General features: G+C 51.0%; 1 protein-coding gene across 1 annotated transcript in view; it reads left to right on the top strand.

Moving 5' to 3' along the window:
* The window catches only part of Gmpr (guanosine monophosphate reductase), a 37,915-nt gene extending 21,209 nt beyond the window's left edge, over positions 1 to 16,706 (top strand). Inside the window, exons 5-9 of the mRNA XM_004628339.2 lie at positions 3,509 to 3,590; positions 5,941 to 6,047; positions 9,751 to 9,793; positions 12,217 to 12,376; positions 15,088 to 16,706. Coding sequence (XP_004628396.1) covers positions 3,509 to 3,590; positions 5,941 to 6,047; positions 9,751 to 9,793; positions 12,217 to 12,376; positions 15,088 to 15,268 — 573 coding nt within the window. The 3' untranslated portion in view covers positions 15,269 to 16,706. The remainder of the gene's footprint in view (positions 1 to 3,508; positions 3,591 to 5,940; positions 6,048 to 9,750; positions 9,794 to 12,216; positions 12,377 to 15,087) is intronic.

The following is a 16,706-nucleotide window of genomic DNA, read 5'->3' as shown; positions in this document are numbered from 1 at the left end:
CTAAGCAGGTGCTTTAGACTGCTGAGCTATCTTGCCGGCCTGGGCTTTATTTTTTTAAAGGAAAAAAAAAAAACTCTTATAAATCAAACAGGTTTATTTTGGCTTGCAACTTTAAATTTTAAAATTTTCTGGGTACATGTTTGCCTTACATAATGATTATATTCAGCATGTGGAGTTGGTGCCTGTGTGTTATATAAACAACTCTCCCCCCTCCCCACCTCCTGCTCCTCTTGCCATTTGGAAGAGTTGGCTTATGTTGTCCAGAGCACATCCTTGAGCATGAGCTAGTTCCTACATGGTGCCAGACTGGGAGGAAAAAAAGAGTCCATCTTGAAAATGCGATTGTGGAGGATTTAGAGTTATGTTTTATTTTGTTGATTTTTTTGTTTTTTATGTGGGTGAACCAGTGCTCAGTGTGAGCTTTAGCCTTCTTTCTCTGGTCTTTATCCTTTCTTAAGTACAGAGTTCCTACAGTCCACTGCACCACAAAACCACAGCCAAACCAAAAGACTCTCCCACTTAATTATAAGAGCATGTATTTTCTATTGTAAAACCAGAAAAGTCAAAGAAAATCAATAGAAACCTGATAATCCTTCTACTTAAACACAGTTTGTTAGCTTCTCTTTTCTTTCTTTTCTCCCTCCCTCCCTTTTTTTGCAGTCCTAGGAACTGAACCCAAGGGTTCGTGCCATGGGGCTATGACTGCAGACTTTTTTTTCATTTTTCATTTTGAGATAGAGATCTTGCCAAGTTGCCCAGGCCAGTCGCAAACTTGGATTCTCCTCTTTAACTTCCGAAGTCACTGGAATCTCAGTCATGCACCATGTCTGACCTGATTCATTCTCATTCTTCTTTTTCTCACTGTCTCTTCCCCCCCCCCCCGCCGCTCTCTCTCCGTCCCTCTCTCCCCTCTTTCTACTTTCTTTCCCTTTCTGTGTTCTCTCTCTCTCTCTCTCTCTACACACACACACACACACACACACACACACACAAAACAAGATCAAGATCTTATTTCTTCCAGAATTATACTGAAAATATTTAAGCATTTCCCACACCATTAAACTTCTCTAAAAACATTGCATGGCTGAGCTGTAAAAGGCTCAAGTCAACAACTTCTGACATTGCCAGTCCTGTGGATAACCCACTACTATTTTTTTTTTTTTTTTTTTTATGAGCAGAATATATTTGTTGAGGGAAAGAAAGCTCCTGACCAAGAGAGGGACAGGAGGGGTGCCCGAGCCGGTAGTTCCCCCAACCCACTACTATTATAAACTACTGTACTATATTGGATTACTTTGCTGAATTCATGCACCTACAATATATGAATGGCAATGAAATACCCGTCTTTGAAAAAAGTAAACAAAAAGGGATATAAATGAAGCACCATTTTGTAGTGAAAAAATATATCTGTTTGTACAAAATAGTTAGCATAGATACACAGCTACTTTCTCTTAGTTCAATGAGAAGAAAGTTTTGAACTAATAGTGTTTAGACAAGACATCATGTCTGCATCATGTACTATGAATAACCACTATGAAGACAACAATGTGCAATATATTAATTATTGTAACTGTCCTACAAACCTGATTGAAACTGTCTCATTGATACTTCTTTCTCAATAAAATATATATATATATATATATATATATATATATATATATATATATATATATATATATAAATCCCATTGCACAGGGCTGGTGAGTAGCTCATCCCAGCTATTGGTTTGATTTTTGCATGTGTGAGGCTGAAGGTTTGGTCTTTGGCAGTACACATCTAATACAAAAACCAAAAACCAAAAAAGATTCCACATGCCTTTAAAATGGTTCAATCATTTCTATTTTGGGAATCCATTTGTGGTTTTGTACTGTTAAAAATGATGCATCTTTATAGTTACATCTGGCCTCACTTAGAATGATTTCCTTGGGAATCTTAGAATTGTTAGCTCACAGGCCACACGTAGTTTGGCATTTCTTCTATATGCCCAAATCACTTTCTAGGAAAACTTGCCCTAAAATAGACATTACACTGGTGGAAAGTCTGGTGTCTTCTCTTTAACAGTTAGTGTTCACAGCAATAATCATTGTTAAGGGAGAAATAGTACCATGTTGGTATCTTATATTTGATTAGTAGGGAGGCTAAACCCTTTCCCTTCTTAATTAGCCACTATTATTAGTTTGATCATGTCCTTGGATGCTTATTTAGTGAGTTACTAAGAGTTTTTCTTATAAGTTGCTGCGTTCTTGTTATGTGAGTGCTTTGTCATAATTGTACACATTTTCCTTTACCAGGATATTTGTTGATTGTACAAGCATGTGTGTTGGTGCATGCTTTATTTTTATGTAGAAAGCTCTTGTGGTGTTGTTCCATGTATGAGTTCCAAGTATTCACAGTTTTCCTCTGAATGTAGGGGCCCAGAACTTTAGCTCTAACCCACCTCTAATCCTTTCTGGGCCTCCTGCCATGGTCCTCTATCAGCGGGCATTTGCATGACAGTGGCTTTGTCCTCGCCTCAGCACCTTTCCAACAGCCTTTTTTCTGCAGTAGAAGTCACTTTGTCTAGGTTAAAAAAAAAGCTCCTCTCTGGGAACCAGAGCGTGAAAAGACCCTTGGGCTGGGGGAGTGTAGAATGAGTGGTGCTTCTTGTGGGATGTGACTCTGCAGAGTTGGGGGAACTCAACAGGGCCCCTTGCCAGGTATCCTGTGCCCCAGCTGAAGAATTCGTGGGGCAGCGAGTTGTGACACAAAGGGCTATTTCTGTGCTCCCAGACTCCTACAGCGAAAGAACTTGTACTATTTCCAAACCAGATGCATTCTTCTGGTTGATGGATTCCGCCACTTCCTGGCTTTCTGTGTTCCTTCGCAGGGCCAAAGCTTCCTGCTCTGTAAGTGGTGCAGTGGCCCACAGCATGTGGTCCCCAGGGCCCCTCTGCCCTTGCATGTCTAACAGCACCCCACCCTAGCGGGGGGAGCTTTGGTGCTGTTTTCAACTGTGAGATGATCAGTTTTCTGATGCTGCCTCTGGTGATGCACAGAGATTTTTAAGGAGTGTTTCACTCTCTGAAGCCTTTTATGACCAACAGTAAGGATTTTGATCAAGTGTTTCATTGCTTAGATCCCTTGGAAGATTTTGTTTGGTCCGTTGCCGAGATGTTGAAAAAGCCCTCACCCAGTTCCTCGCCAGTCTCCTCTTATTCTAAAATGACCTCAGTCTGTGCCTTTTAGAGCCATCAGCCCCCAGGGGCAGTTTTCCCTGTGGTCTCCAGGTGTCTCCACAAGTCTGTGTTTTGTTCTGTAGAGAAGGAAGCCAGGGGAGCAGCTGAGTCTACCATCTTCAGACTTACATAGTCTTCAAGAATTGGGTCCAGTGTTTTCCTTTTCTTTTTGTCCCCTGGTAGCCTGGTGGCTTTGGCACACACACATCCTTGGGTTTGGGTGCGGAAGTCCCCATTCACCTTCAGATGTGCAGCTGTTGTCCCCAATCATGAGCTGTATTCTTCTTTCTCAGGCAGGAAATGTGGTGACAGGAGAGATGGTGGAAGAGCTTATTCTGTCCGGAGCAGATATCATCAAAGTGGGAGTCGGACCAGGTAAGACCTGTTGGGAGACAGCAGAGTTGTCTGTGGGAGAAATGGGACCCAGAGCTGAGGACACTGCAGTGGCTAGGAGGGAGGCAAGCATGGCTCAGCCACGAGTCCAGAACACTTTTTTTTTTTCTTAAAGTATCACTGAGCTTCCAGATAAATCTGAGAAACATGTCATTCCGCTACTTCCTTGCATCCCCACGCACCTTCCAAATGTGGCTGGTGGTTGGCATATGACATCTTGATTCAAAATACAGATGTGGAGCAAGAGAATGCACATGTTGCTAATGGCCCACACCTCGAAGAGCAAGGTGAAGCATGATGAAGCCACGAGGACTGCTAACGGACAGTGAGGGCACAGATTTATCTAAGAGTTTGGAGGATCCAAACCATGCCGCCAGTCTTGCAGCTGGCAGGCCAGGTTTGAACTTGGCCCGTGACCCAGAAAGTTAGCGCAGTTGGCTCCTCACCTGGACCTGTCTGTCATATTTTGCTGTCTCTCCTAGGCCCACTTCTCTCCATTCAATTTTCTCTCCATTCAATCAGGGCTCCTTCTGACGCACATGCGGTTGATAACATTGCCATTTCTTTTTCTTTTTTGGTGATACCAGGGATTAAACTCAGGACCTTGCACTTGCCAGGCAAGCACATATTCCCCTGAGCTATCTCCCCAGCCCATGTCGTGTTTTAAAATTCTTCCTTGTGCATCCCTCAGTAACCAGACACTACAATGAGAAGGAAAGAAGATGCATATTTTCACTTGGGATCAAAAAACAATAGTATTTGCATAAGTAATTCCCGGCCAAAGACACTGTCAGAAAAGGAAGCAGCCTGTGATAGAGTGAGCTGAGGCAGCGCGAGAGGGCATGCTGTGGCTCAGGACCTGGGCCGTGTCTCAGCGCTGCTGTAGTCCTCTGGGGAAATTGGCTGCTTATGAAAGGAACATTAGGAAGATGAGCCCTTTATGCTCACAAAATAGCTAAGCTTTTAATACACAGGAGACTTTAAACTCCTTTTAGAGTGGCTTTCGTGTTACCACTCAAGGCGTTAATAACATTCAGAGCAAGAGTTCCGAATAAGGCTGGTCTGCCTTTAGCCTGGACCCAGAGCACCCCATAATGGTCACAGAATGTCCAGGAGCCGCAGAGCCAGTGCCAGAGCAGGAGCCGCAGCAGGGACGTGGTGACTCATTCATTCTTGAGTCCATGCATTCTTCCACTGTGACTATTCATAGAGCCCTTAGTAGGCACTGGGCTTTTCCCTCCCTTCTGCTAGACAACAGTGTGAATAACTGTGGAACTTACCATCCAGCAGAGAAAACAGCCTCGCATCCTTACACAAATATTATGCCAGTGCTTCTGCCGGGGAGAAATGCATGTCCTTGGGGCATCAGCTTTTGAGGACAAAGACGGAAAGAGGAGAAAGGGTTGGCTGGCTGAGGGAGCCTGATACAGAGATCAGAGTGCTGAGAGAGAAAATATCACACCCAGAAATCTCTGGGTGGGGAGGTGGGGAGCAGCCTGTCCCTCTAGAGGGACTGCAAAGTCAGGACTCAGCAGCGGAGAGAGGTGACAGGTGGTCACAGGTGGCATTTGATCTAGTACATTTGGGTGAAGCAGAGGGAGGGGTGCTCACTTTCTGCAGGGAGTGGTGAGATTTGCAGGGCAGGAGGTGACATATGGTGGGGAAGCCTCTGCTCCCAGCCGGAGGACCCAGCCAGGTCAGGGCCTGATGGTGGAAGGAAGGCGGCTGAGACAGGAGTGTGTCCAGGTCCTGGCCTCAGGGTTTGGGCTGTTTGGGGACTCAGCACAGACCACAGGAAGGTGGACTACAGGACTGAGAAGGACAAGCAGCCTGGCCTGCTGAGGCCAGAAGGAAGGTGTTCAGTGTGTTCTTCCTTTGCTGAGAGCCAGGCGCTGGGCCAGGCCGTTTTTCCCTGGAAGGCCATTGGACCTCTGGAAGGCAATTGATTTTGTGTCTCACTGGAGGGGAGGCAGCGAGGCTTGGAAAGGTTTGTAATTTGAGAAACACTACAGGCAGAGAAGCCATCAGGAGCTGCAGGTAGACCCTGTGAGATCCCTGTACTGAGTGCGTATGGTGGGAGTATAAGGGTAGAGGGAGGGAAATGGAGTTTGAGTACTTTATGGGGCAAGAATGATAGAGATAGGGTCAGTGGGGGAGGGGAAACCACATCTGGGACATCGACTGAGGGCAGTGATGAAGAGCAAGTCCTCATGGCCCCCAAGCACGTCACGTATCCTCTGCCCTGGAAGGTTCACTGCCATCACCAGGGCAGGCCACGTGAAGGTGATGGTGGGGGCTTCTGTTATGTCAGATTCATCCCCTTCCTCTGCAGGTTCTGTGTGCACTACCCGCACCAAGACCGGGGTGGGCTACCCCCAGCTAAGCGCGGTGATAGAGTGCGCAGACTCTGCCCATGGCCTCAAGGGGCACATCATCTCTGTGAGTGTGTGTGTGGGGTCTAAGTGGGGGGCAGGAGGGGGCCCCACTTCCTGACCTAGTCTTCAGTGTGCACATCTTGTGGGTGGGGAGGGGGCTGGCCCTGGGCCACAGTAGTAGCTGAACACAGATACTGACCAGGTGGTGGGCTGCGTTCTGCAGGCCTGCAGATGGCCTTGAGGTCAGGGGTCCGGGAGGCCATTTGCTAGGGCTCTCAGCACTGGGGAAGTAGCTGCCCCACGCCTCTCCTCCCACCTCCAGCTCCCAGGATTGGGGCCTCCCTTCCGGGCCCCGCCATTCTCCCTGTGTGTGTACGTGTGTCTCTGTGTCCAGATCTGTCCCTTTTGTAAGCACCTTGGCACTCTTGGAGGCGCTGCCCAGCTCCAGGATGACCCCATCTTACTCATGTTGGCTAGGAGAGTCCTCTTTCCAAGTAAGATCTCATTCTGAGGGACCAGGACGGGGTATGTGGGGTATGTAACAGGCCATGAAATCCCAAATTTGGGGTCAGGGAAAGTTTCCTGGAGTAGGGGTTAGAGATGCCTGTTGGAGTGCATTAGAGGACACAGAAGAAAGGAACTGAAAAGTGCTGGGGGAAGCAAGACCGAATGACAAATTTGGGACCTCAAGGCTACTGTGTCAGGAGTGGGGTGGTGAAGGGAGTGCAGGGAATGGGGGCGAAGCCTCCTTTTGTCTTTAGGAACTTGGAACTGGTTGCCTTAGGCAGTGCTGATGTGAGGGGAGGGAACTGATGTGTGATCTGGGCTGGGCCTGGGAGGTGACAGGGCTGCTCAGGGGGTGGTGGCAGAAGAGCCTTGGAGGAACTAAAAGGTGTTTAGGCACCTCCGAGATAAACAAGCCTCAGCAACTGAGCAGGTGTTCAGGGACAGGTAATGGAGGGGAGGACCTGGCCCCTGACTCACCTGAAGGTGGGTGAGGAGGGTCACCTGGGGCTCACTTGGGGAGGCCTGGTTTCCAGGTGGTGGAGGCCAGGCCATCAGAGGAGGGGTCTAGTGGCTGGAGACCCAGCAGCTAAACTGGGATTACGTGGCCTGCCTTGTCTCCTGTGTCTCTTTATTGCAGCCTCCATGGGCTTCAATTATTCAGGGAGGCAGAGAGCAGAAAAATTCAAGATGTCCTCTATGGCCAAAGACCGGGGTGTGACCAGTTCATTTTTCTTTTTATCATCACACCATTACTTAGGCCTAACCAAATTGGTTAAATACGATAATTTAATCTTTTGTTTGATTTCCCATCAAAATAGGCTTAGCCTGGGAATAACCAGATGTGCCAATAAGCTTTTTAAAGGAAATAAGCATTATCAGAAGTGCAGTCAACTTAAACTGGGCGTGGTAGCATACATCTGTATTGCAGTGTTATGGGAGGCTGAGGCAGGAGGATTGCAGGTTCATTTGACCCCAAGCCAGGGCAGCAGAGCAACTTAGAAAGACCCTGTCTCAAAATTGAAATAGGGCTGGGGACTCTTACTCTGAAGGCCCTAAAAAACTTAAGATAACAAACTAATTCTGATCTTGTTTCCCAAGTTTCATTCTTTCCCCCCCACTTACTAATGATCAACTCCCGATTCTTATGTGTGACTGGAAAAATGACTGTGAAGTTCGTGCTAGCTCCTTGCGGTGTTGAAGGTGCTTGATTTCAACTCCATTCTCCCCAGGTTTCCTTCTCCCCTTTCTCCAGTTAAGGCATGAGTGACTATTTTTAAGCAGAAGAAACACACAGAAAATCCACCAATCAAACTACCTAGTGTGTCCATGACACCTTTGCTACTGACGGTTAATGTTAATTGTCTTGAAACACAAAGCAAGTAACCCTTGGAAATCACTGTTTAGATATTTGTGTGGAAAGAACATGCACCAAATTGTTTTTCCTTTAACATCCTCCTGCAGCCGTGGGTTTCTGTGTGCAGGAAACGTGTCTCGGCTCGCAGGCTGGCACCCTTCTGCTCTGTCTCCTAACACAAGAGCTTGCTTTGAGCAGCGTTTGGCAGTGACGTAAATGCTCAAAGTGTGCACAGTGCTTTGTTTTCCAATGTTGAGGGAAGGTAGATGGGATGTGGTTAAACGTGCAGTCAGGCCTGTCAGCTGCACACTGTCTGCTTCACACATTCACACCCAAGCTCTGGTTTCAACCTGATGTCACGTTAACTGCATTTCTCTGCTTGTCTGGGGGAAAAAAGGGGTTGTTTTTCTTATGGTCCCAGTAACATGGCGCATACAAGTAGGCCTTGTCCCCCAAACTTGGGAAACTTTTAGGAGCTTGTAGGAAGTCTTCACACATCTGTGAGCAAGCAGAAGCATTTTGTTTTGAGGTTGGATTGGTAGCGACCTATTTGAATGGGAAGGAAGAGCATAGTCTATTTAAGGTTATGGTTTGGGAGCTTGGTGAGTAATGCTGGTGTTGATAAAGTGGTAGAACACTTGAAAATTAAGTGACAGGGCATGTGAAGGGCGTGGAGCTCATGCCTGAAGAATATAAATACCCACTGGGTTGGCAGCAGTAAGAGTCACAGAGCATCTGCCCCGTTTTGGGCCTTACCTGAGGGCTCAGGCCACATACCTAACCCAAGTGCAGCGCTTGCCTATGTGTCATGTCGGTGCCCTGCACCCTGCGGGGGTTGAGGAAGCCACACAGAACAACACACTTGATGCAGGGAACAAGTGCTCTTCCTATAGGGAAAGCGAAGTCTCCTGGCCTCCCTTTGCAAGCCTGAAGTGCTGGCTCCTGGAGTGGTCAGCTTGTAGGCACTAGAGAAGCAGAGACCTGTGCTGCTGGGTCGAGATGCGCTTTGGAAAGTGGTTGACCCCGTTCTGTGTAGATGCCTGCCAAGGGCCAGGCACCTTCCTGTGCATCGTTCCCTGGGAATAGCCAGGTGACCTTGTTCTCTGCTCCTCCCCAGAGTGGGTCCCATCACACATGGGCCCTCTGAGGCCTCAGAGCTTCCCCTGCAGATGCACAGCTTTCTGCTGTGACACTGTCACGTTCCCTGCCACTGTTCCTGTCGCCCCTGCCACCTTTGCTCTCCTTAAACTTCTCCCTGGCCTCATGGAAAGAGCAGGCAGCAGCCGGGCAGTTTGTGTCAGGAGAAGCTAGGAGCTCTGCAGCCTGGGAGTCTTGCCTGGAGTGGCTGGGTATAAAGAGAAGCCAGGGTCTGTCTGGCTTCTCAGTGGCCCAGCCCCAAACTGGTGCCCTGAGTGGGTGGGGAGAGCCTGGCGTGAGGCTGACTACCCAGTACACGGGGAGCAGGAGATGAAAGGGACTGACCTCGTGTCCTTTCCTCAGCTCTTAAAATAATTCAGCCCTTGTATTAAATCAGTCTCCAGGCAGGGAGAGAGAGGTGACCCCTGAGAAAGGCAGAGCTGGCCTGGGAAGCTGGGCTGTTGCATAAGGGCTGAGAGAAGGGGACGGAGCCTGCAGCAGCTCAGCACTCCAGCCTCCTCCTGTTTCCTGGCTGGGGCAGTGCCTGGCACCAAGGAGTGGGTGGTGCCAGGCCCAACCCAAACAGGACTAGCTGCAGCCTGGGAGTACAGGGTGGAATATCTGGGGGCACAGACTGGACCAGAAAATACCAGCCCTGGGCTGTGGCCTGGAGATATGAGCTCCCAGGCCCCAGGTCACCCCAGGAGGGAATAACCTGGCCAAGCTCCCTCTGATCTGATGACCTGTCCTTGCTCTTTCTTCTTTGAAGGATGGAGGCTGCACGTGTCCAGGAGATGTCGCCAAAGCCTTTGGTAAGGACCCGGCTATGGTGGGGGCAGGGAGGACCTGTGGAATGTTCTGGGCCAGTCTGGAATTTCCTCTCCCTGCGTTTCCTTCCCAGTTAGACAAGATCTTGGTTTTGATTTGGTTTCAGTCTGTGTCCAAGCCTGCCTGATGCCCAGATGGATCTAGGGTGACATTGTGCAGGCCAGGATTGGGTGAAATCACAGCCTTGTCACTGGGGAAGACTCGGTTCCAAGCACCCTTGGAAGAGGATAGCGCCAGGTCTCATGTCCAGGGATGGCAGCCCATTCCCTCGCTTTGGTGGGCTGGGGCAGGAACCCAGCGCTCTGTGCATGCAAGGCAAGCACTGCCCTGCTGAGCTGCACCCCAGCCCAAGGGCGCCCTTCTAACTCAACATAGTCACTCCCTGGGAGGGGCCTGGCCAGTTTCTTACCAGAGATGGGGTGCCTCCTTCCCACTAGGTGGCAGCAGGGTCCGTTGTGAGTGGGGTGTTTCCCACAACAGTGCTAGGAAGTCCCTTAATGCAACATAAGGCTTCTGAGCTCTTATGGGTCACGTGATGCTTGTAATCTGTGTAGATGTCAGCTGCCTGCACAGCTGGGGGCTGCAGACTGTTCAATGGGAGATACGGGTGCTGGCAGGAGGCAAAAAGCTCCTATATCCCCACCCTTTCCCTATATAAGAAGAAAAAAAATTCAATAATGGGACATCTTCTTAGAAATTCTGTTTTTTGCTTTTTAAACAAAAGCCCCAGTAGTGACAGAGAAGCCCATGGGGCAAGGGCAGGTTCTCAGCAGGTGAGAGAGTGTGGTGAAGACAGGACTTCATACCAGTCTGCTCAGAGAGGTTCGCCATGGAAGGGAAGGTGCGGGCCCTCTCTGCTCCAGCCTGCTGATTCAGGGTGGAGAGGACTGAGGGCCCAGAGCTGGTGACAAGGTCACTGTCCTCAGGTCCTGCTAACTCCTTCCCCTGTCCTGAGCACTGCAGCTATGCATACTCTCCGCAACTGAAGGGTGTCTGTCTGGGCTCACTTCTCGTTCTTCCACAGGCTGTGTGCACAGGGTGGGTGCTGAACACACTTTAAAGTGACTGGTCCCTGAGGAGGTCCCATGTAGAGAAGCTGCTGGTCTTTGGGTCCCACTCGGCTTGTTTTCTCTTGGGCACCTTTTCCTCCTCTGCACTCAGTGCAGCAGTGTCTGTGCAGGGGCTCCATGGAGCAGGAGGGACCCTGGCAGGGAAGACCCTGCTTAAAAGATCTGCGAGCCCCCTGCAGTGGCTTATTCTGTAATCCTGGCTATGTGGGATTACATAGCAGGTTCGAGGCCTGCCTGGGCACCTTACTGAGACCCTGTCTCCAAAAGCAGCTAAGATGTAGCTCAGTGGCAGAGCACTTCCAGTGTGTGTGAGGGCTGGGTTTCATCCCCAGGATTACCCCCTGCACTCCCCCAAAACCCTCAGAAATAATTGGGAGCCTTGTCATTAGGTGGCACTTAATGTGGAATATTATGTGGAAGCACTGTGCGGAACTCTGCTCTGTGTCCCTGCTGTAGACTCCTGGGGGGACTGGGAGGCCTGCCAGATGCTAGTTACCCTCTGTCCCTGAAATCATGGCAGGGGGACCAGGAAGGAGCCAGGCGTGGCGTTAGGGACCCTGGGAGGTGGGGAGCTGCAGAGCTTGCCGCTGTGTAGAACACACTTGCTTTCAGGGCAGGCCAAGGGCCACTGCAAGAGCACGCCTTAGGCACAAAGGATGGAGCTGGTGCCCACCCCACGGGCTTCAGGGACAAAATACCCAACAGCGCATAGTTTATATGAAGGACATTTATTTGGCTCATGGGTTAGAAGGCTGACAAGTCTCAGAGATGCACCAGGCACTTCTGGCATGTGCTTCTTGGTGTTAAGCATGGCAGAGGTGCCACAGGATAAGACCGAGGAAGGACCCAGCACGGCACAAGGGTCTAGACCAGCCCACTCCTGTGCAGCAGGACAGCCCTGCTTCAACCCGCCGTGGAGCCCCTGGGCTAGCTCAGGTCTGTCTCATAAGCTGCTGGCGTCATCAGGGTGTCTCAACCTGGGGTGAAGTCCTGGGTCTTCATGCTGAGCAACATCCCCAGCCATCTTTATGGAGCGGGGTCTTGCTAAGGTGCCAAGGCAGGATTTGAAATTTAGAGCCTCCTACCTCAGCTCCCAAAGCACTGAGCTTATAGGCAGTGCCACGGCTCATGGCCGATGATGCAGGGGCATGTTTTGTCTGAATCTAAGAGACCTCTGGTGGGATGGGGTCGCAGGGAGTCATTCAGAGCCCATCAGCATTGTCCAGTGAAGGCCTCTCTTGGGTCTCAGTGTCCTGGCCGGGGCCTTCTTGCCAGGCAGGAGACGTGCACCCTACTTCCCTGAGTGTCCTTCTCCTCTTCCCCCTGTGGTGGCGCAGGAGCGGGCGCTGACTTCGTCATGCTGGGGGGGATGTTCTCTGGCCACACTGAGTGCGCGGGAGAAGTGATCGAGAGGAACGGACAGAAGCTCAAGCTCTTCTACGGCATGAGCTCAGAGACAGCCATGAAGAAGCACGCAGGCGGAGTGGCCGAGTACAGGTAAGGCGGGCCCAGTGGGCCTCAGGCCGGGCGGTGGCTCCTCTGGGACTCAGTGTCCCGGCAGGCGAAGGCCTTTTGGGGAGGATGTGAAGCCCACACCAGTGTCTTTTCAGCACCCTAATTTGTATCCATCTGGCATCGCAGCGTGTGTGTGCGCCAGGCTAGAGGCATGCCTAGGGGTCTCTGTGAGCAGCACCCTGGTCTTGCAGGGCACCCTCAGACTTGCAGGGCTGGGTAGCATATTGCCTTAACTCCATAGGTCTTTGGCTGTGCGGTCCCCATCCCCTCCCAGCTCTGGTCTGAGATGGGCCTGGGGGGAGGAGTCTGGCTGAGCACAGATCCCTGATGCCCAGGGAGCGGGCAGTGTCTACAGGCTTGCGCTGGGCTGAGCCCTTCCTGCTGGTGCACAGCACCCATGGTACAGGCTCACCAGAACTCTCCCTTGCTTCCTGGTAATTTGGCTGACATTTCCAGCTGCAGCACCTTGGGGGTCCCCTGGCCTCTCCTGCTTCCCCTCCACGTCAGGGGCTGCCCTTGTGCTTCAGTGGAGAGCACATGGACTCACCCTTCCCTGTCCCATGGAGCCCACTGACAAGCCGCAGAGGGGGACAGAGAAGAAGGCGGCAGCAGGACTTGGCTTTGCCTCCCTTTCTCTAGGAAGCCCAGCTTCTTATTTGCATTTCAAGGCTCCATTCCCACATAGGGTAGAATCCACACACTCGTGTTGCGGGCCTGGGACTTGGATGCATTGTGTAAGGGGAATGCGCAGCGAGAGGAAGAATCCAGAACTCTGCCAACTGTGGACAGGAGGGCTAGGGTGAGCGCTGCTGTCAGAGGTCTGTGTGGTATCATTCTGGGAGCTACTTCACTCTCCCAGCCATGTTTTTTTTTTTTTTTTTTTCAGAGCGATCGGTAAAGCTGGCATCCTTGTAGGGAAGGCATGGTGGGAACCCATAAGAAATAGGAGATGCACTCCTTCCAGGGAGCCTCGAGGGCCTTTGTCCCCATGGTAACTGATGAGGGCGATTGCCCCCATGCCACCTTGACCTGTGTCCAAGAAGCCGGGCCACCAACTGCCATCACTGTGCAGTGGCCCGTGAGTGTCTGCCCTGTGCTGGCAGGCCGTGGGCTGTGTGGCTGAGCCCCTGAAACGTGCTTTACTTGGAATGTGTCCTTCTACCTTGTAGCTGTACTTTTGGATCCTCACAAATGGTGTGGGTTTCGAAGGCAGGGCCAGGCTATCACACAGATGCTAAGTATTGGAAGAAATTCCATCTCCTGGGACGTTAGGAAGGAAGAGCCGCCATAGGCAGAGAATGGTTCTGAAAAGACTCAAGTCCTACACAAAGGGCTGAATGAGTTGAAACCTTAACCCACAGGTAGCCCCGGCCTCAGAATCTGAATTGTTCTGCCTGTTTTTCTCCTAGGCAGTTTGCAGCCTTGTGCCATGATCTTCTCTTGAGGAGTGCTACTTGGACATTGTGTTTGGTGGCAGTGTTGTTACTACTCTGCAGGTTCTTTCCCAAGCACTGTTTCCTTCTCACTCAGTCCTGGGGGGCAGGTCACAGTCTTTCATTCACAGCTGAGCAGCCTTGCCGTGACTTGCAAGAGCGGACAGAAATGCCTGCAGGTTGTGAGATGGCAGTCTTTACAGGCACAGGTCCTGGGCCATGTGTGGTGGCGATTCTTCCACTGGTCCCCGGGCTGGCCCTTTGTCCAGCTTTAAGTTGCTCAACTTTGCTCAAGAGGAGTCTCGTAAGTTCAGTGAACAAAAGTTAACATCCCTTTGAGATCTTAAGTAATGAAGTTGCTGATCAAGAGCTGTAGTTCTTCAGCTTGTTGAGAGTAGCCACAGAAAGTTCCAGAATCTGGCTACTTAGGATTTGCCCAGCCGTTAGATCAGGGCTTTGTGTAGAGGTCAGATGTCCCCCTTGGAAACCTCTGCAAAATCAAGCATGGACTGCATTACTGTGTTAACAGTACAAGGGCCTGACCTGTGGGACAAGGCAGGGTGACCTGGAGGTCTTGTGAAGACAGGGACGGAGCCTAGAGGGGACAGTTAGGTTGCTTGGTGTGCTGGATACCTGAGTCTTTAAGGACCGCTTCAAAGGGATGCTGGCTGAAGCCCTGTGGCCTCTGTCCTAAGATCCACCTTGCTGGGTCCCCTCCATGCTCTGGGTCAAAGGGGTGCTGACCTGACAGAGCAGGAGAGCTGAGTGGCCAGCTGGGGGGCCCACAGAAGGTGCCCGGCGAGACAGGCCTGCGTGTGCCTGTCTGGTGGGGGGCTTTCAAGTACCTGGGGATGGCAGAGTGGTCCATTTGTTTCCTTATCGCCCCCTTTGAAGACACTCAGTGTCCCGCAGTGGAGCCGGCACTCAAGCAAAGCTCTGGAATGTTCTATCACTGGAGTTAAAGGGCAGGCGTGCTGGGAGCTTGTTCCAAGCAGCAGCCACCAGGTCTGTTTCTCTGGGAGTAGTTGCTTGCTTGCAGGTTGGTATACATAAAAAAAAATAATAATAATAATTATATTTGGTGTCAGGGACAGAATGGGGACACATGGGTGAGGACAGTGTCAGCTGGGCATACAGTGGCGATGGGGCAGTGGGGCTGAGGGTACATCTGGCTGCCTGAGCACCTGACAGCTGGAAGTCATTCTGGTGCCTAAGGAGAGAGCCGCTGGATACAAACAAAGTTGCGCTTTTCTCTTCCAGAGCCTCTGAGGGCAAGACTGTGGAAGTGCCTTACAAAGGGGACGTGGAACACACGATTCTGGATATTCTCGGGGGACTGAGATCTACCTGCACCTACGTGGGAGCTGCCAAGCTCAAGGAGCTCAGCAGGAGAGCAACGTTCATCCGGGTGACCCAGCAGCACAACACTGTGTTCACTTAACCTTGGGATGGAGCTGGAGCCGAAGCTGCTGCCTCACACACCCGCTTTCCCATCGCCTCCTGTCCATCCTGCCAGAGCTGCTGGCTGCTCCCGAGTGGTGGGATGCTGTGTCTTTGCTCCCCGTCCTGCCGCCTGGAGGCTTGGGGCTCCCTCGTGCCTTCTTGGGGCCCAGACGTAGGGCCCTAATTGGGCCAACGGCCCAGGACTCAGAGCCTCATGGTTCACTTGCACCTTCTTTCCTTTCCTTTTCTCTTTCTTTTTCCTTTTTAAAAGAAAATGATTTTCCTTTAATATAATGTATTATCCTGAGATCCCATGGAGTGCTGGGGTTCGCGCTTGCACGGGGTCGTTAGAGATAGTGGCACTGCCTTCCTGGCCAGGTAAGCGGCACCTGTGGCCGCCAGCCTTTGAGAAGCCTTGGGAAGGGCTGGGCTGCATCCCAGTAGCTGGGGTCCCCTTCCCTCCAGATGTTGCTTGCCGGAATGCAGCATAAAGCTGCTTGTAGGAAAACAGCCCTGTCCTAGGATTTCGCTTTGTTTTCCTCCATCCCTTTTCCTTCCCTTCTCAGTCTCAACCTGTCAGGCAGGCCTCTCTCAAAGAAGGTATAAAGGAAGATCTGTGAAGAATGGCAGGGCGAGGCCTGCTGAGGAAGCAGCAGCCTTGCTCAGTGGCCCCCTGCAAGGCATTGGTTTAAAATGTGAGTTTCCATATTTTCCTTGCTGGGATTTGTCCCCAGTTCTGCCAGGCCGTGGTCAGCTCGCTGGCTGGTGAGGGGGGACCTTGTCTTGGAGAAAGGACATACATAGTTCTCTCACCCCTGGTCACTCGAGTTGAAGTTACTGCTTGAGTAGGACTAGAAAGTTCATGCATACCAGAATAGTTTGCTTTTCTTGTTAATAAAGTGAACAAAGCAGGGACAGGAGACGGTCCCTAAAAGGCAGGCAGAGGCCTAGAGTAGGTAGGGCCACATGGTGCTGCTGAGGAGGCACCCTTCACCCAACAGCCTGCCACACACTGGGGATGCACAAGCCTCTTTTTAGTCTTTTAAGCAGAACACTTAAAGGTCCAGCAGTTTTTAGCAATGATTGAAGCCCACATTCTTAAAGAATTGCTGTTGTAGCTATAGAAACTTGTAGGCCTGCGCTTTAGAGTGCAGGCAGGAGAGTGCAGTTGGGCGGCAGAGCAGAGGTGCAGAGAGGAGGGTCAGAATGGGCCCAGCCGCTCCCTGCCTGTCTAGGTGTAGGGGCAGCCTCTCCTGTTCAGAAATGTTTAGAAAATAGGAGACGTAAAGAAATCCATTAAAAAATGTCCTGCAGTAGTAAGGGAGTGTCTTTCAGGACCAGGTCCAACGCCAGCTCCTCTGTTGTAGCCAGGTGTCTCCAGCGTCCTGTTTTTCTTGTGTCTGGCTCCTGTGCTGCCCGTGAGGCCAGGGAGGTTG

The sequence above is a fragment of the Octodon degus genome, unplaced genomic scaffold (assembly GCF_000260255.1).
Source record: "Octodon degus isolate 3935 unplaced genomic scaffold, OctDeg1.0 scaffold00023, whole genome shotgun sequence".
Taxonomy (NCBI): domain Eukaryota; kingdom Metazoa; phylum Chordata; class Mammalia; order Rodentia; family Octodontidae; genus Octodon; species Octodon degus.
This window is presented reverse-complemented; position numbering and strand designations above follow the sequence as displayed.